This window comes from Platichthys flesus, chromosome 24, assembly GCF_949316205.1.
Source record: "Platichthys flesus chromosome 24, fPlaFle2.1, whole genome shotgun sequence".
Classification (NCBI taxonomy): domain Eukaryota; kingdom Metazoa; phylum Chordata; class Actinopteri; order Pleuronectiformes; family Pleuronectidae; genus Platichthys; species Platichthys flesus.
This window is the reverse complement of record NC_084968.1, coordinates 13,755,418-13,781,685: the sequence shown is the minus strand read 5'-3', so window position 1 is coordinate 13,781,685 and position 26,268 is coordinate 13,755,418. Positions and strand designations below refer to the sequence as shown.

The following is a 26,268-nucleotide window of genomic DNA, read 5'->3' as shown; positions in this document are numbered from 1 at the left end:
GGGGCCTATTAGTGCTGCCTGTCTGTTTAACTGTGTGTGTGTGTGTGTTTGTGTGTGAGAGAGAGTGTGTGTTTGTGAGAGTGTGTGGGTGTGTTTGTGAGAGTGTGTTATTTCCGCTCAGTGTGGTGTGAATATAAGATCGCACCTTTGCATACTAATGCTTTGAGGCTCAGTTGTGATGACCCTTTTTTTTTCGATTGTCCTAATGAAAACACAACGTGCAGATGAATAATGACAAAACAATGTTTTCTCATTATAGACACAATCAGAACATTATTCATGTGTCCATCACGTGAAATATGAAAGGGGAGGAAAGATCAAATGTAATTATCTTGTCCAGGACAATGGGTTTTTCAAGAGCCGTGCTTGTGTTGTTGAGATAATGTTCATTATGTGTGTATTATATGTGAACAGGCTCTATTCATCTGTCCTCTGCACAGCACATGTTCATTTCACTGAACTGCATAAGACCAGGCAGCTCTAGAGTCCTGAGGAAGCAGGTCAGTTTATTATAGATTTGAAAGACGGAGCCTATAGAGTCCGTCACCCGTGAAGCAGCAGAACCCTGAGGCCCGAACAGGAGACGCAGCGACTGGGATCGTATGTAAAGTGTGAACTGGAATGAACTGGGAAACCCAACCAGTTCATTTTATTACACCAGATCAGAAACAGATGATTTAAAGAGGTTGTTGTGATACGTTTTTTAACATAAATACAATGATGCAATGTGTTTAGTTAACTTGTACTTGATCGGGTTGTACAAAACCAAACTTATCAGAAACAAACACGTGATAGTGATGAGAACTTTACCAGTCAGCTAACATGGAGGAGGCAGGAGGCACTGAGCTGTTCTGCCCTGAGGAGCCGGTTCCCCACAGCGATGGGGAAAAACAACAGTTATGTTAATTGTAATTACAACAATTAAACCTTTTCCATTTATTCAGGGAAAAACAAATTGCCTCATGAAAGAAGATGAGTTGCTTTTCTAATTATGTCTCATTTGCACAGTTTTTGCCCAGAAGTGGGAACATGGAGTCCGGGGTTAATGATGAGAGGGACGCAAACAAAACTCCCCCCCCCCCCCCCCCCCCCCGGGAGAAGCCAATGAACACAAGCACATCAACAGCAGGCCCTGATGGAGAGGTGGTGGTGGTAGTGGTGGTGGTGGTGGGGGTGGGGGGGGGGGGATAGAGACGGAGAACAGGGGATGGAGGAGAGATGGAGATTTTAAAAACAACATGAGAGAGATGTGAGATGAAGCATCTGTTAGCGATCAAACTTTATCAGGCGAGGGAAACAAAAACACAAAAACACACAAACACAGCTCGATCTGAAAACATGCCTCTAATCACAAACACACATTGTCGTGCACGTTTCGCCTCGTAACTCGTTTTTAATGCAGAGTTTGGACTCAGTGAGTTTGAGCAGGTGCAGCTTCGTGTGTGACGTCTTTCTGTAAAATGTCTCCTCTCCGGATTGAACGTGGACGCGATGCCCTGTCAAAATAAGATCTAGAGAAATGTGTTCACCTCCATCTGTGAGCTAGAACATCCAGAAATGTCTTCATGTAAAAGAACTTCACGTTAACTCCGCCGCTGCCCCGTCTGTCCTCCGTCTTCCTGTGTGGTTTCTCCGTCATGTGGTTTGAATCGTCTCTCGTCTTCGTCCCTGCAGTTGGACAGAAAGCAGGGGGGGGCAGGGATCAGGACGTAAATTGTCTAATCTTCTCGTCAGATCTCTGAAAGTCGAGGGAGGTCGGCCCCCCCCGAACTTTGAAGAACCACTTCAGTGTGGGTTTAGAAGAAGAATGAGAAGAATCCTTGGAAGTTGGTTTTTATTTTCTCCTGAATATTCAACAGATATCACCTCAAATCCCACGTGAGAGTTTCCTGCTCTGTGTTCTGGTTTATTGGAATGTTTTTGTATTAAATTACCGTCTGTTGAAATATCATCTGCACCGCAAACAAACAAAAGAGCCAGACAACAACAACAACCTTGTAGAGGTTCTTTAACGTTTCTTTGTAGATTTACTCACAAACCACTGGGACATGTTTGATTAAACCACTTTCTTTAACATGGCGAGTTGGGGTCAGATTAGCCTTTGCAGTGTTATGACTTTTCTTCTCCACTGTATTAAAGGTAATATCACGGTTATGAGGAAGTTTTGATCTCAGGACATTCCATACGCTGAAGGACAAACTAATGTATTATATCCAGAAACACACAGAGGTTTGAATTACTTGCTTGAATAAACCTGTTAGTTAAGGTTAAGTTCTGTTCAGGCACAGACGTAACCCGACTCGGGGAGAAATGGAAAAACCCTGTTGTGAGTTAGAATAACTACTTAGTTCAGGTCAGGAGGTGAAGAGCTGTCGTCCTCATGCTGCTGTGACGGTGATGAACTAATAAACTGAGTCCTGCTCGAGTGATTCATGTTTGAATCTGAACCACAAGGAACCAACGAGTTCTCAGAGACGTGAGACAGAATCTGAGCTCCGACAAAACTTTATCAACCTCAAATATTCTGCTGCTTAAGAAAGAAGACGAAACGATAACAGAAGAGTCATTTAGTTTTTAGAATGTTTTGAATGACGTCAAAATAAAAGGCTCGCTTCCTGCCTTAAATAGGAGTTGACAACCAGGCACTTTATTCTGAAGGTCAATCCTTCCCGATCTCGACCTCTGAACTAATGCATTAATTCACCGCCTCTAACACTTTCCCTAAATGTCACGTCCAACCTCCAACCCACGACCTTCCACAGGAGAAACCATCGTTCCCACAGCTTTGTTTACAGCTGAACCACTTTGTCACTTTGAGATGACTTGTGGAACCGGTTCTTACAGACGACCTCTGTGGTTCACCCGCTTTCACCACGCTCCCCTTGTCTGGTTACGTTTAGCATTTAGGGCCGAGGCAATTTTTCGCAATCAGGCTGAGCTGTGGGCTGAGGCCCCCCCCCACACACAATTACAGACATGAGACAGTCACACAGATGTGGACGTATACGATCACATAATTGAAGAAGAGGAGGATGAGACTGAATTTCAATGAAGATAAAGTGAAGTAGAGAATAACCCTGGAAAATAGACATTTTGAGAAGCAGCGTTAAATCAATAGAAACATAATTAAGACCTACTTTAACTTACTTTAAGTTCTAGTTCATAATGTTTCAACATATTTAAGACCCTCAGATATTCGGGTTATGAAATGTGAGACCTTGTTGGTTTAAATCTAAAGTTCCTTCTGCCTGAGTTCCCGTCCTGGTCAGTTCCCCGTGTGTATCGAGGTCATATAGATTAGGCAAAGATTAGAATAAGAACTCTTATAGTCGGGGAAATGTTCCGTCAGGGTTTGTAATGCAGCAAAACTCCCTTTTGTGACTCCAGCTCTGTGTGTTAGTCAGGGGTCAGATTTGTGAGTAAAGACAGAATCCACAGTTAAAAGCTTCTCAGCGATGATGAAACTCATTCCACACGTTTCAGCCTCGTGTCTCAATCGGACGAATCTTAATCCTCGTTACGTGAGACGAGTTCGAGCGGTCGCTCCCGGTGCCGTTCATCAAAAGAGACTCTGTGGGTGGACGTCAACGCATGATGTCATCACCCCCCCCACCCCCCACCCCCCGCCCCCGCTCCTCGCTCACACGTGGGAACTCGGCTAATTTCACACAGAAGGCTCTGTCTTCTCTTTAGGACGAGCAGGACTCAGTGTGTGAAAACAGATGTGACTGTTATTTAATAACACAAAGCAATGAGAAGGATATCATCCACATCTGTTTTGATTTTTCTTTGTTGTAACCCTATTCTGAATATACAGTCAAATGCAAATTCATTTCAAATCCTCTGTGTCTGGAAAAAGCCTGGTTTCCTTCAAGTTTTCAAACTCCAGTATGATCCACTCTGGTATCGATTAGTCGGTTCTGGCTCTTCATTAAGATCTGTGTCGTTTTGCAGAGTTTGATTTCTCATTTTCTTTAATTGCTTCGTTTGTTTGAGGCACAAATATGTGATGTTTTCACTTTGGATCTTTAACATAAAGAACTCCGTGTTCTACAACCTTCTAATTAACGACGAGCCGCCCACGTTGACTTCCTGTTTGATTTACATGCTTTTGTGCAAAACTTTTATCACAACAACCGTTAAAAAACCCATTTGTTGTGTCTGTTTTGTTGAACATGTTGTGAATCTCTGACCTCAGATCTGTTTTGTGTTTGTCTGGATCTCGTTAAGCTGCGGTCACACCACCTCGCTGCCACTCTACTCCCACACTCTTTCACATTCACTTTCAGATTTTTCTGTTCTTTGTTTCCTCAACATCCTGCTTCACCTCCCAGTTCTTCATTATTCTCTCCATCATGGCCACAGCTGCTCATGTTGGTCCCAGTCCACCTGCAGTTCAGTGAGGAGCTGGTGTGAGGGAGAGCCTTCAGAATAAAGCTCCATCCACCCTGATGCAGATATTTAGCAGTGTTTTAAAAGAATGCTCAGAATCTGTCGTAAACAAGGCTCAATCCCCCCCGGGTCGTCCACCCCCTCCTTCCCAGTGGTTCGCCTCCCAGTTTGAGAACCACCTACTAAATTTAGGACAGTAACACGCGTGGCCCCCCCGAGGCTTATTGTGTGTTTGTGGCTGCAGGAGAAGGAAAAGCCGAGAATGTTAAAGATTTGAAGATTAAAACGGAATAATCTCTGAGGAGAAACTCGGCTCCGATGCAAATGTCCTGAAACGTTGAGAAGAAAAGTGAATGTGTGTTTCAGGATTCAGGAAATCAAACCGTCCACCATAGAGTTTCTACTGTTTTCTGTTCTGGTTGCATGACCGTGTTGTTACTGGTTTTCATTAGACCCCAGAGTCTGCTCCACAATGGATCATGTTTTTCTTTCACTTCCTTTATTCAAGTCTTTCCCTGGGATTGGGATGTGACTGCTGATGTTGGGGAACGAGAGATTTTCCGTCACTGATTGCAATCGAGTTTTCTGTTTTCACTATGTGAGGCTTTTGTTCCTTTTTAAGAACTTGATGGTTGATTGATTGTGATTAACGACTAACAGAACCTTTGTTGATACGTTGATTAAGGGATGGTTGCTGAGTCATCATTTAACCCCTCGCTCTCGCCCCTCCGCAGGGGGACCACACGTGGGCGACCATGTTGGGTCAGAGCGTGCGGCTGCAGCCGGTGACCATCCAGAGCCTGTCGGAGCTGGAGCGGGCCCGGCTACAGGAAGTGGCCTTGTACCACCTGGAGGAGCGAGACCTGGACTTCAAGATCAGCATCCCCAGAGGTAGGAGAATACAAATTATGAATTATCTCCAAATCATGTTTATGGACTATTTGACTCTTAATGGACCATAACTTACTAAATGAAGGCTTGAAACCAGAGATTGAGACATAAACTCATGAGGAAAAGGTGAATCACTTCCTGGACCGGGAGTCTAGGTCCATGTTTATAAACAGACCGTGGAGGAGCTGCCCTTCTGTAGATAAGAGGTTAACACACGGGGGTCACGACCCCATGATAACGTGGGCGTAATGTCATCAATGTGAATGTCAATAGTTCGTCCGGCTCATGATGACAACGGCAGTTGAAAGATAAACATCCGTCTGTGAGTGAATGTGAGGAGTGTGAAGTGAGGAAGACTCCGGGGAGAAGACCTGTGATCAGAGAGGACTTCTCTGAACCGGTGTGAACGAGCTGAGGTGTCGATTGTGATTTGAAAAGTTTTATTTATTTATCTACGTGTCTGGAAAATACCTGAACGCTCTCCAGAGCTCAGGTCAGTGTTGAGCCTTCTGTTGTCTGTGAGGTTGATGAGGATTAAAAGCAGATATTTCATTTAGTTTTTTATTAAATCTGGTTTGGATGAGATGATTTAAATTCTTCTTCACATGATCTCGTCTGTTTTTACTTTGATAAGGACACATTTTAATCTCATGGAGTTAAAACAACTACAGATAAATACCATGAAAGGAAAGAACAGTGATGAAAGACGAGGACGTTCCAAAGACAACAGTGGAACATGAAGATTACACGTTAATATGAATAATTCAATCTGACATGTATCACAGAGTAAGGGGTGGTGGTGGTGGGGGGGGGGGTTATCTGTGGCTCAGACATTTATTTCTCAGTGAATAATTCATGCACTAGAAGTTTCCTTCTACTTCTGGAGATTAGATTCATAAACAATCAGGATTCTTTCAGGTTTCCTCCACATCCACTGTTTCTTCCTAACTCTGGCTCAAGCTGTTGTTTACAATCTTGCAGGGACCTCGTTTTAGTCTTAAGAGAAACTTCCATCCCACATTTCAGCAGAACTTTATCATCTGAGACGTGACATTCCATTAACAGCCAGTGACGCAATCTCCAGATCGGTTCCAGCTCCCGATCTGTTCCGACGGCAAAACCCGAATCATGGGATCGATGTTGACTTGTTTGTTTGTTGGTCCTCGATGGGAACAGAGCTTTGAGGCTAAACTCCCACTGACCTTTGACCTTGCATTGATTTTAAAGGGATTCTTGAGTTTATCAGTCTGGTTTTTAAGACATTAACTTGTCTTTGTTGAGACCCCGAGGTTTCACTCGTGTTTATTTGGGCTGAAGGTCACAGGGGTCAAAGTTTAGAGGCCGACTCAAGAAGAAACGTGCACAGCCGATTGTCGGAGTGTGTGTCTGTCTGTGTGTATGTCTGTGTTTGTGTGTCAGCAGCTTTCTCTTGTGAGACAGTTGGTATGTAAACCTCTTTTTTAAGACTCTACCGCTCTCTCCCAGGCTGTTGTTCTCTCTCAGGATGATTGACCTCTGACCTCCTCTGACCACGTTGCTCCTTCAGGCTGCGTCGCCGCTCGGTTATAACCTCCTCGGCCGGCCACGCAACTGTAAACAATCAAACCGAGCGTGACAGCTGCAGAGTTCCAGCTTTAACAGTCGAATTATAATTTCCACATCAGTGCCTCGTCTGTTCCTTCAGAATCCGTTTTCTAAGTGTGGGAATGTTCCTCCTCAGTTTCTCCCCTGGGGTCGAATCTCCGCGGTCCACTCGGAGTCTGTCACGGTCCCAGTGTCACCTCCCACCACGCCGCCCACTCCTCCCACCACGTCGCCCACTCCTCCCACCACGCCGCCAGCTCCCTGCTCCTCTTCCCGCTTCTCTCCATCCCACAGATCTTTCTTTAGATCCTCCTCCTCCTCCTTCTTGTTCACTTTCCTCTGAGGAATCTGCACCATTAAATCCTCTGGGGGGGGGGGGGGGTTACGAGCATATTTATGTCCTGCACATGCATGGCCTCATGCGCTGGTATTTTAATAAACTGTACGTGTGCGTGAGTGTGTGTCTGATAGATTCATTGCTGAAAGGGTCGGTGGTTGTGAGACGTATTAGTTGTGGTGAGGAGTTCATTCTCATGCCCTCGTCCTCTGGTTCTCTACTGGGACCAGCTCCCTCTCCCAGTTTCTGTCTCAATACAAAAAACCAGATGCACAGTGTTGGATTCAGGTGGCTGGTAACCAGTTCATCACCCATGATGCATTTCACCAAAAACTTTTGCCAAGAGCGAACAATGATGCAGCACTGCAGGAGAAGTCTGTTAGTGTGTTTTCATTGGACGCTGTGCACATGCGTGTTCTCCCTCGTCCTCGCTGCGTGTGAACATCACGTCATCGTCACACTTGGTTCATACATGTGTTCAAACACCCGTCGGCTGGAGGTGGCGTGTGTGGGGGGGGGAGGGGCCAAGCGCTTTGGAAATAAACCTCAATTTCCTGCAGTCATGGGAATTTGACCCCTTTTTAGCCCGATGGAAACCACACACACACACACACAGACACACAATCACACAACCCTGTGATTGCTCGAGTATCACACGTCTTCCAGTGGAGCAGGGAACTCTCCTTAAGAAGGAGAAGACCCGACTGTGGATCATTGATTTCTAAACAGCAGCTTCACGAATCCAAACAATGGCTCCTTCCACGTAAACCCGGTTCCAAGGAGGATGCAGGGCTCGTAAAGAGAAAAGAAAAGAGAGAGGGCTGTAAAAACACACTCTCACAGAGCTGCTGTATAACAAATGTCTCACCACCACTGACACACACACACAAACACACACACACACACACACACACTTACTGCTGTAAAACGTGACTGTTGCCGAGCTGGAAATGATCTCAAGTTATTTATAAAAACGCCAAACACGGAGAAATAGAGTTTAATGTTTACATTGCAGCATACATGTCTCCTTTTGTAAACAAGTGTCCCGTTGAGGTTCATATTGTTTTTCTACGTCAACACAATTCTCTTGATGTGGCCAATCAAAGCATTAACATCCCACCAGCAGCCTGCGACGCACAAACACAATATCTGAATGTAAACTTTACATTTTCCTTTACTTTCTTCCCCCGTAAATAGACGTCTTCACTGTTTATTCATCTTTTTCTTTTGGACTTTCCTCATCACGTGCACAAATAATCACCTACACACACACACACACAGACACACACTCTAGATCCCTTTGTCTGTCACGGCTGTTCAAACAAACTCAGAGGTCTCGTCCATTGTGGGGGCTCGACTCTATTCTTAGGAACGATTGGAAAAGGAGAAAAGGTCGAAATGAGGTCTGTGTGTCTTCTAGAGAAGGGGGGGGGGGGTAATTCAGGGCTGATAAAAAAAGGGGTTCCGTTGTATAGATGAGTATTTGTGTAGTGATCCTTCATTAGTGGGCGATACACATGGAAGTACTTGTGCGTGTGTGTGTATATACACTCGTAATGACTAAATAAATCATCAGAGACAGAAACAAATGATCTCTGTGACATTTTAGTGACACGGGTGAGAAGTGGATAATTTCTTATTTGAGATGTTTGAACTTCATATTGAGACGACGGCAGGAAGTGGAAAGGTGTCGTCCATCTTTTGTTTACTTTCTAATCTTGTCTCATTTTACTCACGTTGACTTTTTTCTCCTTTTTCTCCACAGAGATTCACAAACGGAGAAAATCCCTGCGCAGGAAGTTCGACTCCTTCTCGAAGGAGAAGAAGGAGCGAGGTGAGTTTCACACGTGAACACAGACCTGTGGTTTGTCTGCTTCTGAAGATCTACATGTTGTTCCTCTGTGAAGCTGCTCTATGACCCCACGTGGGTTCTCCAGTGAGAACCGGTCACAGGACAAAGTGTCTTCTGTCGTCTGGATCGGCTTCACCACCACCACCACCACTGAGGTCCACTGGGTTTCTCTCCCACTAATGGTCTCACACACTTGAAACGCTGTGTTTATGCAGCTCGAGAGGTTGGAGTGTGCTCTCTGACTCACGCTGGGTTCACTCAGTCGAGCTCCACTTCCATTGTGTGCAGCGTCTCTCCTGAGCGTTACACACAAACCGAACAAAGAACGACAACAAACAACCGCTGCATCAGAAGAGTTTAATGTGATTCCTGGGAAGCTCCTGGTAAAATAGTTTATTCATTACTTCTACATAGATTCAAGAGTTGAGGAAGTTGATTAAAGTTTGTTTTATTGTCTGTAGTTTAGTGATGAAACAAGAAACGGCCTCTTGGGCCTCTTGGTTTAATGGATTCAAGATTTTGGGGAAATCAAAGGCACAATCATGAGCTGGATGGTTGTGCCTTTGTTCTATTGTATGTTTGTTTTACATGGAAATTTGTGGAGCCACATTTAGGAGACTGAATCTCAGTTATACTATATTTCATCTTTACTTTCAAATGAAAGAAAAACCAGAAATCTCATCATTCCTACGAGCCCAAAACAAACCGTCTCACCAAACCCCGTCTCTGTCTCGCCCCGTGCAGATTACAGTTCCCACGGTGTAATCCCCTCACATGTAATCTGCTACCTGCCGACCCCGGAGGGCCAAGCGGCCGGCGGTAGTGGAGGAGCGGCGCCAGCAGGAGCGCTGCCAGGTCCCGATGTTCTGAGTTCTGATTAGCAGGGTGAGCTGCAGCTAAGAGGCTGGAGGCAGGATTTACAGACATCCTGGGAAAGTGTTTGTGTGTCTGTGTGCACTGGCTCCGTTTCTGACCTGCAGGGAGATAATCACCTGGGAATCGAGAACATCTCTTTATTAGAGGTTTGGGAGACATTGGCAGATGATTCCCTGCATGTGTCTCTCTCACTGAGAGAGGAGAGGTGAAGGAAACAAGGGAGGGAGATGGAGGATAAGCCGGAGCCACGTGATTTCAACCTGAATCAGATCCTCTGTGTTTCTCAAGTCGTTTTACATGGATCCTGAAACGCTCCTGACTCCTCGTTACTTCGAGCTGAACCAATGAATCTTGTGTTTGGGAAACTCCTGTGACGTCCCCCCCCCCCCCCCCCCTCCCACCTTGTTCTCCTCTCTCTAACACAACACACTGGTTTCCCTGCAGCCTCACAACAGTCACTCTGCTTCCTGTAATTCGCTGCTTTGTTATCCCTCATGTTTCACTGGAGTTTACCCAGAGGACAGGCCGTGTTAACCAAACACCAGCTTCTAGACGCACTGGTCCCCCGGAGGAGCAGTCCCCCCCGTCCAGCTGCTGATGGGGGGACAGACGAAGACGAGCGAGTGCTGAGCAGCGTCTAAATTTATCTCCTCCACGTCTTCCAGGAACAGACAATGAGCTTCAGGGGCATCGACCAGGGAACAATCAGACGTGAACTCTTCACTCCTAGCAGCTGCTTCCCTGTCGGACGCTTGGTATTTACTGTCCCGGTCCCTCAGGACATGTGTGTGTAAACCATGCAGCTTCAGAGACATCATCTGAACATGTGTGTGTGAGCAACTGGACCTGCTGGTGTTTCCTGAAGATGTTTCACTTCTGTCGACATGTTTCAAGTAGATTTTTATCAATCAACACAAAGACGATATTCATAGTGTTACAATCACGTTTTGGTGGAAAAGACACTATTTGTAGAACCTACCAACCAATATGAAGTATTAATATCAGTATTAATGAATGAAACCTTTCCAATACCGATATATTGGCTGATATAAATACTTTCTATCGTTATCAAGCCCTCATGATGATGAAATGTAATTTAAGTCTGATAGTAATATTGATATTTACAGCTTAACACTAAGATTTATTGTTAAGAACACAAATCAAACCAAAGATATAAGAAGAAAACTGAATACATTTACGAAACCCTGTAAAGTTACGATTAAAACAAATGTTTATCTCCTAAAACTAAATAGTGTAAAACTCCACTGATAAACTAGAACCATGGAGTTAATGCACCGCTGCTAAAGAATCAAATCAAAATCCCCAAATCAAATGTGTGCTATTGAAATATCTGTTATATAAGAGCTGGAGCTTTGTTTCCACTTTAACTCTCAGGTGAATTCATCAAACTAATGAAAAGAGGATCAGAGGAACAACTTGTTCTTTACCTCTGCTCTCACAGACTTCCTGACTCTGAGAAGAGTTTTCCAACACGTCCTCACCGCTGCAGCCGTTTATTAAAATCCTCAACCGCTTATTTCCAACGCGTCCAGCAGGAGCAGCTCGAGGAGGGGGGGGGGGGGGGGCAGGCAGACAGACGTCAGGCCTGAGGAATAATCAGCAGCTTACTGATCACACGAGGCCGTGAAGTGCAGCTGGAGACACATGGACCTGTGACATCCATCAGTGCATGGAGCCGGGCTCCTTGGCAGGGACACTGGATTAAAAAACATCTTCCAGCCAAGATGAAGACAAACGGTCCGTCAGAGATCAGAGCAGAACAATCTGCTTTAATAAGGAATCGCTGATATCAAAGCTCAGAACATGAGGGGGGGGTGGCATCCATCATAGAGGGCAAAGGTCAAATGTCCCAACTGACCCAGGAACCACTTTGAGAAGAGATCTGGGAACCAAGGAGTCCAGATAGAGGTTCCTCTTCACCTCTATCTGGACTTCAACTGATCAGGGTGTGCTGGCTTGTTGTGGTCAGGTGATGCAGCCGAGGGAAGGGATTAGGCGGGTCTTTGGGGGCGGGGGGGGGGGGGGAACCCCTGCGGCGACCTCTCTGGAGTCGGGGGTCGCTGCCACTCGGTTAAGCCCGTATCAGTCTGAGTGTGATGTCTGCTCTGTGGCTGCAGCCGCTCTAACGGGATTAACCTGTTGATCGCCCTCTTACCTGCTCTCTCCGGCCGCTCTCTCTATTCTTACACCGCTCGGCCACTTGACCCCGGAATGTGTGACAGATCAACGAGGTCGTGGTGTAAAGGGTTTTTGAATGGAGACAATTAAATGTCCCTCCATGATGTCTGATCTTCTAAATGTCCTCTCTGTGACATCATGTCTCTCTCTCTCTATCTCTCTCTCTCTTCCATCAGAATCGGCTCAGAAGGCGTTCGGCATCCCGCTCTCCCAGGTCATCGCCAACGACCGGGCCTACAAGCGGCAGCAGGACGCCCTGAAGGAGAGCCGGCGCGACTGCCTGGACCTGGAGGCCAGCGTCCTGCGCTTCCGGGCCGAGAAGCGTCAGTTCTTCAACGGGAGCAAACCGCTGGTCGGCGCCGCGGCCATCACGGGAGGGGGGGGCGGCGTCCCCCCCGGGTCGCCCTCCGCCAACTCCGTGGCCCCGGCGCCCGTCTCCGAAAACCAGAACAAACCGATGTCGCCCACGTTTCTGGATAACAGCGGCCGGGGGCAGAGGAGGGTGAGACGATACACACACAGACATACACAGACACACACAGACACACAAACACACAACACACATTGATGCAGAAGGAGGTTTTGACCTTTTCACTTCACAAGGTTCAGTCCCTGGATTGTTTTTAAATTCCTGATTTAATCGCTCAGTGTTTTTCTTTTTCCTTTGAGTGTTTTTTGAAAGAGACTAAAATTCTCTTATCGGTGAAATGAAAACTGGCAGCACTGTTGTTCCTCTTTGCCAACTGTGTGTGTGTATGTGTGTGTGTGTGTGTGTGTGTGTGTGTGTGTGTGTGTCCATTCTGTAATGAATGTGTCCAGTTCAGCCAGTTAATCTTTGGCTTCATCTCCAGCTGTAAACATTTTCACAACCGATTCCTCAGTTTTCACAGTTGTGCGTTTGCGTTGTGGTGCTGTGTGTTTGAGTTGTGGTGCTGTGTGTGTGTGTGTGTGTGTATTTTTTAACTTTCCTGCACTCCTCTCTGCACTGATGTGAAAGCAGTGGTTACGTTAAGCCTGTAATAAGTGTCATTACATTCTCAAAGCATCTTAATGGAACCTGAAGCAGCCGTGAAGTGCAGCTCACGGAGGAAAACACACACAGACACACACACAGACACACACTTGGCTGGTCAGAGTGATGCAGCTCAGTGTCTGCGTCGCGTCTCGTGCACAGACGTCAGGAGCAGAATGAAGATGAGAGAAATTAGTTTGAGACATTTAACTTTTGTTTTTTAATAGATTCACGTTAAAGCCTCGATCACTTTGACCAGGGGACAGTTTCAGGAGGTGAAATGCTCCAGAGCTGGTTTTTGGTTTCTGCAGATTCAAGCTGAAGAATAATGATTATTCTGTTAATGGGATATTTGGCCACAGCAACAGAATAATATAATAACTCCTGATCTGTGGGTTTTCAGCTATTGTAGATGATCTCAGACAGAAAAGATGGAATAAATCGTGTTTCGTTGGCAGACTGAAGATTGTTGGGGCCAGGAATAAAAAAAAATGAAATATTAAAGCCAATAAATCCAGTTGGAGTCGTGACTGTCATTCTCTCAGTGATGGTGGAACCATCGATATTCTGATATTTCAGTTTTCACTTAGTTCTTTTTATTCGCAAAGTTTTAGACTTTTCAGTCGTCACCATAAACTTTCTGCTCATTTCTTTTTTTAATTTTTAATAAATATCTCAGTTCTGAGTTCCACTTGGTGCTGATGGAATTTCCTCCGTCGCTCTGCGTTCCTGTGGAAATGATTTTCAGGTCTCACACACGATGATTCATGTTCCTGTGGAATATTAGTTCTCAGCTCCTCTGATATTTATTGGATGGCAGCGTGAAGGATGAGGGAACAGGACATCCATCTTAAAACGTTCTTTCCATCTTCTGCTGCCAGTTTTTCTTCTTTCTCTCCGTCCTGTCGTCTCCGTCGTGTGTGTGTCTGTTTTCCAAATGTCCCGTGAATCTCCAGCGTCTCACGTCAACACTTTGTCCTCGTCCATCATCAGGACCTTTATTAAATCCATCTCTCCTGCAGGCGGAGGCACACGTTGCTTATTAGGATTATAAATTCATATCCTGGGTTTTATTACTTATTTATTGCAATTCTTTTTATTTATAAAGTCTTTGCAATTTAGTTTTTTTTCCATTTCCCCAAAAGTAAGAGCACTAGTGTTGAAAGATGAACTTGTTGCCATCTAGTGGAATAATGTGTAATTGCATTCAGGGTGTTTCACTTGTGTACAGAAACTTTATTTAGTAAAGAATTGACGGCTGGATTCACAAAGTTTATTTAAAGACATAAGAAAATCTGCACATCCAGAAAGCCTTTCATTAATTAGAGTTATCTCCTCTTCCTCCTCCTCCTCCTCCTCCTCCTCCTCCTCCTCCTCCTCAGGGAGGTCTGTCGGTGGACTCCATCTCCGACCTGGTGGAGAGTCAGTCTCGGCTGCTGGAGGCGCTGCAGCTCTCCCACCCGGCCGAGCTGGAGCTGAAGAAGTCTCAGGGCGGCGGCTCGTCCGAGGGCCGGACCCAGACCAAGCTGAGCCTCAACCCCATCTACAGGCAGGTGCCCCGGGTGCTGGAGCGGTGCTGCAGCCACATCGAGAACCACGGTGAGAAATCAGCCTGTAGAGCCTCAAGCTATAAGATCCAGATGTGTGGATCTACATCAGAGGAAATGATTCTTAGATGTAATCAGTGTAAATGTATTTTAATAAATCGTGGATGTGGATTTGGTCGCCTCAGGTCTTCAGACTGTGGGGATCTTCCGGGTCGGCAGCTCCAAGAAGAGAGTGAGACAGGTGAGGAGGACATTCGTTCACAAGTACACGAGAAATAAAACACGACAACAACATAAAACTATTAAAACAACTGACAAAAGTTTGTATAATTGAATTTTGTGACCTTTTGACCTTTTGACCTTTTGACTTTAGTATTTAATTTGCCGTAATCTGAGTTACATTATATTCTGATCTATTCATGTATTATTCCATTTATTTGTAACCTCTTCATCTGCAAAGTGTGTTGAAGATGAAGACGATGATGACGTGTGGAGCTGTCAGTCACATCATGGGTTCACTTCCCCGTCATGACGCTCACTAGGATCTTTCCTCTGATTCGCTCTCGTCCAGTTTCCTGTCGACTTCGCTGGAATATAAAAATAATCCTCAAGTGTCGACGTGTGAAATCCTGTTTTGGAGAAATCGCCTCCATCAGGGGAAAAGTGGCCTCAGTGTGGGAGTAACGTGTGTGTCTGTGTGTGTGTCTGTGTGTGTGTAGCTGAGGGAGGACTTTGACGTGGGCGTGGACGTCCAGCTGGACGAGGAGCACAGCGTCCATGATGTGGCGGCGCTGCTCAAAGAGTTCCTGAGGGACATGCCCGACCCTCTGCTGCCCCGGGAGCTCTACCCGGCCTTCCTGCACGCCAACCGTACGACACACGCTCACCATACTTTAGAGAAAAAGATTTAAAACACTTTATCTTCTACATGTAAATACATACTTTTGATAAGAAGCCTTTTGATATGTTTCTGATATGTTTCTTAGCAGAGATTTGAAAAGTGAATTTGTGGAAATCTTGAATCTTGATGGACGATGTCATAGCTCCCCAGATTGAAGCCAATTCGCCCCCTGGTGGCCGGCTGCAGTTTATCAGTTTAATCTTTATTCATCTTATTGTCTTCCTCCTCCTCCTCCTCCTCTTCCTCCTCCTGCAGTGTTGAGAGGAGCCGACCAGCTCCAGTACTTGCAGCACCTCCTCTACCTGCTCCCGCCCTGTAACTGCGACACTCTGCTGCGCCTCCTCACCTTGTTACAGACGGTGCAGAGCTTCGCCCAGGACACCATCGGGACCCAGGACGAGGAGGTACCTCATCATGTCAATGGGGAAAAGCTATTTGTATTATTTATTATAAAAAAAGATGGAATGCTCCTTTTAAAGGACTATATTGTTTTTATGTTTAAACTAACATATCTCACATTATATCCTTTCAACTTCTGAAAGGTCAATTCACACATTCTCTCCTCCTCCTCCTTCTCCTCCTCCTCCTCCTCCTCCTCCTCCTCCTCCTCCTCCTCCTCCTCCTCCTCCTCCTCATCCTCCCGTCAGATCCCGGGGAACAAGATGACGGCGGCGAACCTGGCGGTGATCTTCGGGCCGAACCTGCTGCAGAGGGAGAGCGGGGGAGACGTGAGTCCTCACTCGATGGGGATCGAGGACAGCACGGCCATCATCAGCGTCACTCTGCTGCTCGTCCAGAACCACCGGAGACTCTTCACAGTAAGACCAGAAATATTCAGTCTAATGATCAGATCTGTTATAGAAATGAACACGAGTGGTTCTACTTTAAAAAATGTGTCATTTGTTCTAGTTTCAGTTCACTCAGATCATAGGAAAACCTTTAATTTAAATTTTATCATGTAGATTTAAAGATTTTTAAAGCAACACTGGAACTTTGACTGAGCAACAGCGCCCTCTGCAGGAGCACTAAGTGTGTGTCTGTCTCTGTGTGTGTGTGTGTGTCCAGGTGTCTGCCGAGGTGCAGCAGGAGGTCCTGATGAGTCTGATCCAAACCGACCCGGACATCATCGACTACCTGCTGCGTCGGAAACTCAGGTAACCATTACAACCAGTCCCTCACAACACCAGCTCTGGCTCCGCCCCCTCTCCTGACTGGTTCCTGTCTCCCGTCAGCAGCAGCCACCTGACAGCAGAGGGCGGCAGTGAGTCCGGAGGCCGCCGGGACACAGGGGCGTCTCTGGACTCTGTGGGGGCGTCCAGCGGGAGTCTGTCCCCGCTGGAGCCCCCCTCGCCTCTGTTCCCCCCCGATGGCAGCGGCGGCGAGGGCAGCCTGACCAGCGAGGTGTTCCTCAACGTGCTGAAGCTGAACCAGAACCGTAAGCGGAAGGAAACCAGATTCGGTACCTTGATTTACTGGAGTCCATATTGTTAGAATCTTTTGTTTAATATGAATCAGCACCAAACTGTCCTGTCTCCTCCCGCAGGTGACGTCCCAGCAGGGAAATCCATCAGCCACATTCGCCAGTTCCACTCCCACCACAACCTGCTCAGCCTGACCCACTCCTCCCACTCCTCCTCCCACTCCTCCTCCGAGCCTCATGACCGCCGGGGCCCCCTGGGGGCGGCCCTCAGCTTCTCCCTCAGCGGCGGCGGCAGCTGCTCCAGCCTCAGCGGCTCCAGCGAGAGCAACATCTGGGTGAGGCAGGCGCCGCACGAGGAGAGCAAGCCGTCGCCCGCCGCCAACTTCTGGGACTTCTTCACCGGGAAAGGGTCGGGATCAGAGACGATGGTATGATGAAGGGCGAGAGGAAGACGAGGGGAGAGGAGGTCAGAGGTCAGAGGGAAACTGGTCTAAGCTCCTGTTACATTTACAGAAAGGAAAAGTCTATTTTCAGGATTAAAAATGCGTCTTAGTCACATCAGACGTCTCCATTTTGATGCAAATGCTCCTCGTTGGAAGTTCCCTCTCTTCTGACCTCACTCCTGAACGAAGCACACAAACAGGTGAAGAAGGAAAATGTCTGAAAACACTCGAAACACTTTTTAAAGACACTTTGAGGCCAAACATTTGAAGCATGAGTTGCTCGGACCTGGACCAGGACCAGGAGAAAGAGTTTCACTAAAACCACCATGAGATTATCAGGAAGTGGATTGCAGTACTAATGTAATACAATGTATATATAATGTGTACATGATGTATTCCTAAGTTTACAAACCTTTTGTCTTTACTATACGTAGACGTGTGTAACTGTAGCTTCACCTGTAACCACCAGAGATCAGACTCTGTTCAGTTTCTGTTGTTTTCACCTTTTCAGCTCCAGAGGAAGATTTCAACCTTCAGACGATTCGATGTCAATAAAACAGATCAAACACAAACGATATCAAAAGAAACTAGATTTTTTATCTGCGTCTCTTTCCTGTTTGTCAGCAGGATTTTAATAATTGAAATGTGTTGAAACAGGAGGTTTGTGTGACCTGACGTCTGAAAAGCTCTCAAGCTTCCAGGAGTGCATTGGCCCCGTTCCACCACTAGAGGGAGACATTCACCACGTAAGCTCACTTTGCTCCTGAACTCGCGTCACCTCATGAAAACGTTTTGATAACCGTGTTTATGTTTTGAGGGAAAAAGCCAAACAGCTGAAACTGAACCGGTGTTTGTGTCTGGAGTCTGTGTCGTTTACACTTACACAGAATCATTTCAGGCCCGGTCTTCAGAACTCAGTGGCATAGAAAGTTTGATATGCACAAATTTAACTTTGTTTGGAAACACCTGAAAAAAACCCCCACTGCAGATGACTCCACACAAATGAATCCTGAAAATCGGCTGGACAGAAAGACACACGAGAAGACTCTTTAAAACCAGTTTGTGTTTTATTTCAAACAGTTGGGACGCCATCAGAAACCAGTCGTCCACTGGGATACAGACCGAACCTCAGCTGCACAGACACAATCCACACTTCATTTAACCAAGATACTAAATCATTATCCTCCTTCATTGTTTCACGTTGGTGTAAATAAGTTGTTTCCTGGTTTGTGTCTGTGAAGCTGTTGTGTTAACGACACGTTGTCTGTCACATGATTCAAACATTTACATTCATGTCTTTAAAACAGGAAGTGATGTGAAGTCCAGACATTTCCGAGGAAACAAAGTTCAACTGTTAAAGGAAAAATCCATCTGCACTTTTTTATTCAATGACTTTGTGGATTAATGTTGGTGTTTGTACGTCACGGAGCAATTTACTACATTTCCCATCATGCCTTTCTTCAAACATCTCCTTCCCATTCTATTTGTATGAATACTTTTGCTAAGAAAGTTATTGAACCCGATATTTGAATACTGATCATTTAAGGCTGAAACTATTTTTTTTGATAAAAAATACATTTGACATTTAACATTTCAAGTAAATTTGTCATGAACCTCCGGCTAAATATTTTACTGTTTCTAAACAAATCTTTGGAATGTCTTTGCTGTAACTATCGATAAATCAACTAATTTAAGTTCTATTAATTATTGAAAAAACTAATTATAATACAAGTCTGTAACTGAAAGTGGATTTTTCCTTTAACACAGTGATTCACTTGACAGTTTTCGGTCAGTTTCTTATAAAACGTCTCTTCTTCCTCCTTACAATACTTCGACCAATCAGGTTTATCTGGTGCTGCTTGTTTTAGTATCCTTGTGATGCCACATGGGTGGGGCTTGTCATTTTATTTTAATTAAGCCCCAGACATATTCATTCAATTAAAAGTAGAGACAAAAAACATCCACTAACATTTTCCATCTAGGTCAGTTGATTATTTCCAGCAAGCAATTAATTATATTCCAATAATAACATCTGTATTTATGTACACGTCAACACCTCTCGTCACAAACCTCCAGGAAACAAAATCAAACCCTCAAAACATCTGGAGCTGCCTGAGCAAGAATAGTAGACTGTTAAAATTAGTAGAATATATCAAAAACAAGAGAAACATCTAAGAAAATAAGAAGTTAATATAGACATTCATATTAATATTTAAATAAAAAGAGCCTCGTTTTCGACACGACTTTCCAAAGCGAACATTTCAACCAACACGTTCATATTTTGGGCGCCGACGACTTCATGAACGTTTTTATTTCCTCGTCCGACTGCATTCTGATGACTTCATCTCACATGAGGCTGTTTGTGCTTGTTACTGTTCTTTAACATCTCGAGAGCGAAGGAAACGTTTCTTTGAAAAGGTTTAAAATTCAACTTTATTTTTGCAGACTTCTCAAAGTAGATCAAACCTCAAAAACGCCTCACGAAATAGCAGCGCAGGAAAAAAAGGTTGATAGTGTTGAACTCGACCGAGTGAGGGAGGAGGTCGGGGGGGAGACGTCTGGAGTTCTGAGATTCTAACTCTCCGATTTAAGTCGAGGGAGATTTGATCCACGACTTTCATCCGACGCATGGAACAGGAACATTTCAGTCACTTAACTTGATATAAACTAGTTTTATCGTGTGAAGATACAAATCAGAGGATTAGTTAAAAGATAAAACATGAGGCAGGAGCAGAGTAAAAGCTGTTGGTGAAGTTTATCAGCACTAAAACAGTTCCACCCCCCAGGGCAGAAACTTTTTCCCACGTGTAGTTTGCATCAGGAACTAAATTTAGTTTGTGCTTCCTCTCGTCAAACCCAAAATAAACAGGTGGGGCTCGTCGGGTCAGAACAAACGTCGGCCGTCATCCCGTGAGTTTCTGCTCTGAACATTCTTCCTGTCAAGACTTTAAGAAGCCGCTCGGTGACTGAACCGTCAGAGTTCCATGGAGATCGAGGCGACGTGATGTCAATGGAAATGCAAATCATGCTTCTGGCTTAAGAAGGAGAGAGAGCGACTCGGGGGGTCGGAACCCAAACTGGGTTCTCCGGGTCAGGCAGCGGCAGCCCTGGTTTCATTTCACTGTACATTTGAACATTCAGATAATACTTGAGCCACCGCCCGGCCACTCAGCCGCTGTGGAATATAAACAAGCTCAAACGCTGCAGAGAGAGAAAGTCTCCGTTCACTTTCCTTCTGCTGCAGCTCCGGGACAGGGGAGGGGGGGTGAGCTCGCTTGTTAAACCAGGACAGCCCAGTCGGGTGGAGCCTCGTGAGCTCAGCAGTGTAAAATTAGAGATGTCCCAATGCCAATAACGTTAAGTCAGTGAATACACGTCCTCAAAGTCCTTCAAAGTGTTTCAGTCAAAACTGCAACTTCATTTTTCCAGAAATCACTTCTTCTTCTTTTTCTTCTGAAGTTGTGCTGTTCTTCCACGAGCGGGTACTGATTTTAGAGCAGCGAAGAAGAAGAAGTGATTTTGAGGTAGTGTTGCGTTAGCCGGAGTTAGATAACATGTAAAGTTGTAAAGTAAAAAGTCTAAATAGAGAATAAAATACGTTAAAAAAGTTTTATCCTCGTTAAACACACTGGTATTGGCATCGGAACATTTTGACGCAAATTAAACTTTAGAGAACGAGAGGAAGTAAAGTAAAACGTTGAAATTGTTTCCTGTTTCTCATGAAGTCAAACAAAACTTTACGTGTTAATGAAGTTTTAACAAACACTGACCGGTTGATAAAAGCTTCACTTCAGTCTCAACTGTTCATATCTAACCAGCGGCAGGATGAGTCAGCCGTGAATCAGAAGAAGCTGTGACCTTCCTGAGCTCGATGCCATTGTGCCGAATTGGATCCGATACCGAGCAGAGGAAGTGGTTTTAACCACGACAGCAGGCATGAGGCCGCCTCATCACATCCACCGAGTCGGAGAGCGACTGTGGGCGAGCTCCACGCGAGCCGAGCCGACGTCACCGAGGGGAAAACATGTTATGTAAAAGAGGCCAGAGCTGCAGCGGCACAAACCAGAGCTGAGCGGCTGATTGGAGGATGACGCACTGTGCCAGCCTGCAGCGGGGGGGGGGGGCACGGAGAAGCTAAGGGTTCGCTGTCGATGAGGAAAGCTTTAAAAACAAAAAGGGAACTGAACATTCACGGGCTTCATGTAGTGTCTGTCAGGAGTGAGAGGACCTTTGTGTTTGAGCCTTTAAAATGACATTTGAAGGAGTGTTTAAAAAGCAAATGGCAGAAAGGGATTGTGGGTAAATGTCTGAACAGGAAACGCCTGCTTCAAAAGGTTTAACTAACCACCTGACCTCTCTTCCTTTAGGGTTTGTAGCCCCGACTATGACACAACACACCAGTAGCTCTAATACTTCCACTTAGATCTCGACTTTCTATGCGGCAGCCAATCAAATTGTGTTAATGGGATCGAGGAGGATACTGGTTCGTTTCCTGTGTGGTTCTCTTTAGCATTGACAGCTAGCACGACAGCTTAGCATTAAACTGTTAAATTGTATTTCTGTCATATTTTCAGTCAAAGACAGTTGTGTCTGTGGTTTTGGTTGTTGTGACACGATGGTTGTGTGTTGGTGGGTGTGTGTGTGTGTTAGCATGAAGCGAAGGAAAAGCTCCACGGTCCCTGTGGAAAGCAGATTGAGCTCGGTTTCACATGCACAATAAAAGAAGACATGATGGTAGCCACGTCAAGGATGATTGGCAGCCTCTGGTGTCTCCTCCTGATTGGTCGCTCTGCGTCAACCCCCCCCCCCCGTCCCCGGCCCTGCAGCGTTTACCTCGGTGGTGAACCGGCGTGCACACGGTGATGTCAGCCTCTTGGATTGGTGTTTACTCACGTTGCCCCCGGCTGACGCCACAGAGCAGAGCGGGTGTTAGCGGTTCGGCCATCTTGTTTTGGTCGAGGCGCTCAGAGGAATCGAACGGGCGTAATCCAGGAGGCTGCCATGCGACCTGCGCACGTCTCCACCGATCCGAGTGGGCGCTCCAGTGCAAATCTCCGCCCACAGGGAAATAAAGCCCGGATACTGGTGTGAGCGTACTGGGCGGAGCCGGTAGCAGCGGTAAGCCCCTCCCCCTCTGTTGAGTGACAGTCTGTGGGGGATTGAGTGGCGGCTGGTTCAGTCTCTGGACTGGTAGAACAGGATGTATCCTGACTCAGAGTTCTTGGAAATGTCCGACGTGAGGCCGTAGAACTCCTCGATCGCCTGGGCGTCGATTTTCTACGAGGAGAGAAGACGGAGGTCGAGTTGAGACACATGAGAAGAGTTCGTTCTTTGAGTTCAGATCTTATCTCCTAACTCCACCTCGGGCTGAAGCTCCTCCGTCATCTCACATCCACATTCCAACATGTTAAAGACTTCAACTAAGGTCAGGACATCACATTCACCTCCAACTTTTTACATGTTTATAAGAAACATTCTTTTCTATTTCAAATCAAACTGAATCTGCTCTGAAAATGATGAAGTTATTACAAGGAAAGCACCAGATGTACAGAAGCTGAGCATCATGATAGAAACCACTTTGTGTGTTTTATGTGAACATGTGACCTGTTTGTGTCTCAGAATCAAAGTTGGTAGAAAAAGGAAAGATGTTATTCCAGTTTCCTACGAACACAACACAGAAGTTTGATCTTCTTTGAGTCTGAGAGACAAACCCGAGATCAGGACGCTTTGTTGTTATTAGAACTGAAAGAGGAGAATTGATCTGTGACCAGCTGCTCTTCACTTTGCTCCACCTCCCCCCCGCTAATCGTTTTGGATATTAGTTTCCACTTATTCTCCAGACACGAGAACCAGACGTGTGTTTTATTTGTATGAACACAAGGACGACGGGTCTTTGATCTCTGTTTCATTTCTGTGTTGTGTTCCACTCGGTTGTGTAACTGTTTCACCAGCTTTACTTTTCATTTTGCTCACAAATCTCCATTTGAACGTGAGCACGTTGACGCCTGTTTCTCATTTGGTGCCGCGGCTCTCGGTCCAGGAGAGGATGAGGCTGAAAACTAACTTTTATTAAACATATTTGTTGATCGGAGATGAATTGATCTGGCTGCGAGTTCAGAAAGACCCACAGATCTTAACAAGGAAAGATAAGACAGATTAAACTGAGGAAAGAGGCTGGAAGCTAAAATACAATCCATTAAAGAGAAGAAGAAAGTTTGAGTTTCAGCTTTGCAAACTCAGCCAGTTTGAGTCCACTGGACCAGATGTTCCAGGAGGATTCTTTACCATCCAAGTGGAAAAACACACGGCTGCCATCAGCTGGAATCATCTGTCCCTGAGGACTGTGCCTGAGCAGCAGGGGGAACCTCCGACATCTAAAGTAAAACAAACTCCTCTAATTGGGTAAAAGTTCCCAAAGACTCGAGTCCACTGCAGGTTTCAAGTCTATTTAAGGCAAAGTAGAATCGTGGATGAAGTGGAACTGGATGAAAAACATTCTGTCGCTTAATATGAAGAATGTACAAACTGGGCCCGTGTGTGGAAAGCTTTAGAAAACCAGTGTAACCAGTGCAGTCTGGATTCATTTAAGGTCACTGACATAATCTGATCAGTTCATCTTGGTTCTTGACGTGTGGACGAATCGACCTGAAAACCTACCGCCTCCGGCCTCTGGCTGTCGAGGGTTCAGAAGCATGAACACAACCCAACGTTGGACATTACCCACAATCCCCAGCGAATTAAAACCAACTCTTCACGCGCCTCTCTAACGCAGACGGAAGTTGAACCCTGAAACGTTTAACCACGCTGCTCAGTCACTTGACTCCTGATCACGTCGTCTTTTTTTTGGCTCCGACCACGAAGAAAAACAAAGTGAAAGGTTACGAAGCTGCAGATGAAACACATCAACAAGCCGAGGCTCCGTGCACAGCTGCAGTCGACGGCCACAGGCTCAGGACCTGCTTCGTGCTTTTAGCTCCACCGTGCACTCGTTAGGCTTTACTGAGTTTTTTACTTCACACGCTGCCGGCCTGGATTTCCCTCCTCAGTCTGAATAATCATCACCTTCCACTGCGTTATGCAAACAAACTGTTGCATGTTCAGGTCCTGGATCAGATTAAAGAGCCTCATCATTGATAATTTGATAAATTCTCAGTTAAAGGAAAGTATAACGAGAAGCGAGGGACAAAGAGCGAATGAGATGAAAAGAGGAAAGAGCAGGAAAACGTTATTCCCATTCTAGGTCTTGTCCTCAGGTATTTCATCTCTCTGATCCAAAGCAGGTATTCACTTTCTCCCGATCAATAAAACACGTTCTCAGCTCCTCGTTCTTCAGCTGAGGCTTGAAGTATGTAAGAGGAGCCCGTGGTAGGAAATCCAAACACACACCGGGAGCGCCAGGATCTGCAGCGTGGAGCTGTTTGAGATTCCTGTCGGGTTGAGATGAGACAGGAAACCTCCAAACGAGAGTGAGAGGAGCAGAGGAAGGATTCCGTGCTCTGGAAGGTAAATGATATCTCTGAGGTCGACTGGGTTTCCTAATCTGACCTTAAGTGATGGTTGTTCACACCATTTAAACCTGAAAGAACATAACCCCCCCCCGGCTGTCACCAGAGCACGGACACGAAGACGAGGGAATCGATCTTACCTCCACGATGTCGTCATCGAACAGCAGCCAGAAGCCGTGGCTCTTGACGATGGTGATGTAGTGTCCTCGGTTGGGACCGCTGCAGAGACGGAGAAGACGAGAGACACAGGAGACATTAGACAGTTGTTACATGGTACTGCCGTTGTAATAAGAACATTAAGACATTTAGAAAACTGAGCCGGATGACCGACCTGCCACAGTGCACCACCACCGCCACCAGGTCGTACATGCGGTCGGGGTTGGTGGCGTCCCCGGACGTGTTGAAGAGGCGGAGCTCCAGCGGGAAGACGACGCGATAGGACAGTTTGGTGTAGCGGTGCAGCTGGTCCATGTATTTAAAGCGCTTCAGGTGGAGGGCGAGGATCATCGGGAGCTTCTTCACCCGCATCCTGACGGAGAGACGGAGAGTTAATGGAGTCGTGTCGTGTTTTTCATACAGTCCCTGAACTCAACATGAAGGAGGACGACTGCAAAGTGTGTTTTGGTTTTAGAGTTCTTTTAAATCCCGTAGAAAATTGAAAAATAAAGTGCACAGAGAGTAAAAAGGTCAGTGGAAATAAACCACAGACGCAGTGATGCTGAGTCGTCCCCAGACTAAAAGTCAAGAGGCCTAAAAGCTTTCCATGTCCACACCAGTTACACTCCAGTCTCCCAATCAGGAGCAAGGAGTGGGTTCTTGGACGCTTTGTGTTCGTCTTAATTTGGCTCCCGCTCTCGCAGCGTTCTGCTCAGTGTCACCACGAGGCCCGGTGCTCTCAGGCTAATGGACTTTTAGCCGGTGCACTTATCAGGCTCTGCGTCCAAAAAGAGAGCAGAGGCGCTGAACCCAGAAACCGCTGTGGTTCACGAGAAGACTTTAAAACACACATGATGAACTTCTGTGACAGGAAGTCCCCCTGGCTGGTTTGCAGTACTAACACCAGACGGACGGAAAAAAAACCGAAGCTGCAGTCACTCACCTCTTCTGTGCTTCCTGTTTGCTGCGACACTGCTCACAGTAGTACTTGTATTCACTGCATAGTGTCTCCGTGTTGCTGAAGCCCCTGTTCACAACACAAACACACAAACAAACACACACACGCAGGTTGAGATAAACTGCGGTCATCACCCTTCTTTCCTCCACCAGATGAGCGGTGGTTACCTCAGACAGTGCGTGATGGACGTGTTCT

At 46.0% G+C, this 26,268-nt stretch overlaps 2 protein-coding genes across 7 annotated transcripts in view; one reads left to right on the top strand and one right to left on the bottom strand.

Annotated features, from left to right (window-relative positions):
• The window catches only part of arhgap36 (Rho GTPase activating protein 36), a 29,587-nt gene extending 11,560 nt beyond the window's left edge, over positions 1–18,027 (top strand). For 4 of the 6 annotated variants that reach the window (XM_062383887.1, XM_062383892.1, XM_062383893.1 and 1 more), the window contains exons 2-12: positions 5,127–5,283; positions 8,970–9,038; positions 12,308–12,633; positions 14,526–14,742; positions 14,876–14,931; positions 15,410–15,560; positions 15,847–15,995; positions 16,239–16,409; positions 16,657–16,745; positions 16,824–17,050; positions 17,135–18,027. In XM_062383887.1, coding sequence (XP_062239871.1) covers positions 5,127–5,283; positions 8,970–9,038; positions 12,308–12,633; positions 14,526–14,742; positions 14,876–14,931; positions 15,410–15,560; positions 15,847–15,995; positions 16,239–16,409; positions 16,657–16,745; positions 16,824–17,050; positions 17,135–17,445 — 1,923 coding nt within the window. In that variant the 3' untranslated portion in view covers positions 17,446–18,027. The remainder of the gene's footprint in view (positions 1–5,126; positions 5,284–8,969; positions 9,039–12,307; positions 12,634–14,525; positions 14,743–14,875; positions 14,932–15,409; positions 15,561–15,846; positions 15,996–16,238; positions 16,410–16,656; positions 16,746–16,823; positions 17,051–17,134) is intronic. The other 2 variants (XM_062383889.1, XM_062383888.1) reach the window with 2 other exon arrangements.
• Positions 18,028–18,502: 475 nt separating this feature from the next.
• Positions 18,503–26,268, bottom strand: part of usp12b (ubiquitin specific peptidase 12b) — a 9,531-nt gene continuing 1,765 nt past the window's right edge. The window contains exons 2-6 of the mRNA XM_062384561.1: positions 26,241–26,266; positions 26,059–26,142; positions 25,291–25,488; positions 25,100–25,178; positions 18,503–22,731 (exon numbers count right to left, since the gene is read on the bottom strand). Of these exons, the coding sequence (XP_062240545.1) occupies positions 22,630–22,731; positions 25,100–25,178; positions 25,291–25,488; positions 26,059–26,142; positions 26,241–26,266 (489 nt within the window). The 3' untranslated portion in view covers positions 18,503–22,629. The remainder of the gene's footprint in view (positions 22,732–25,099; positions 25,179–25,290; positions 25,489–26,058; positions 26,143–26,240; positions 26,267–26,268) is intronic.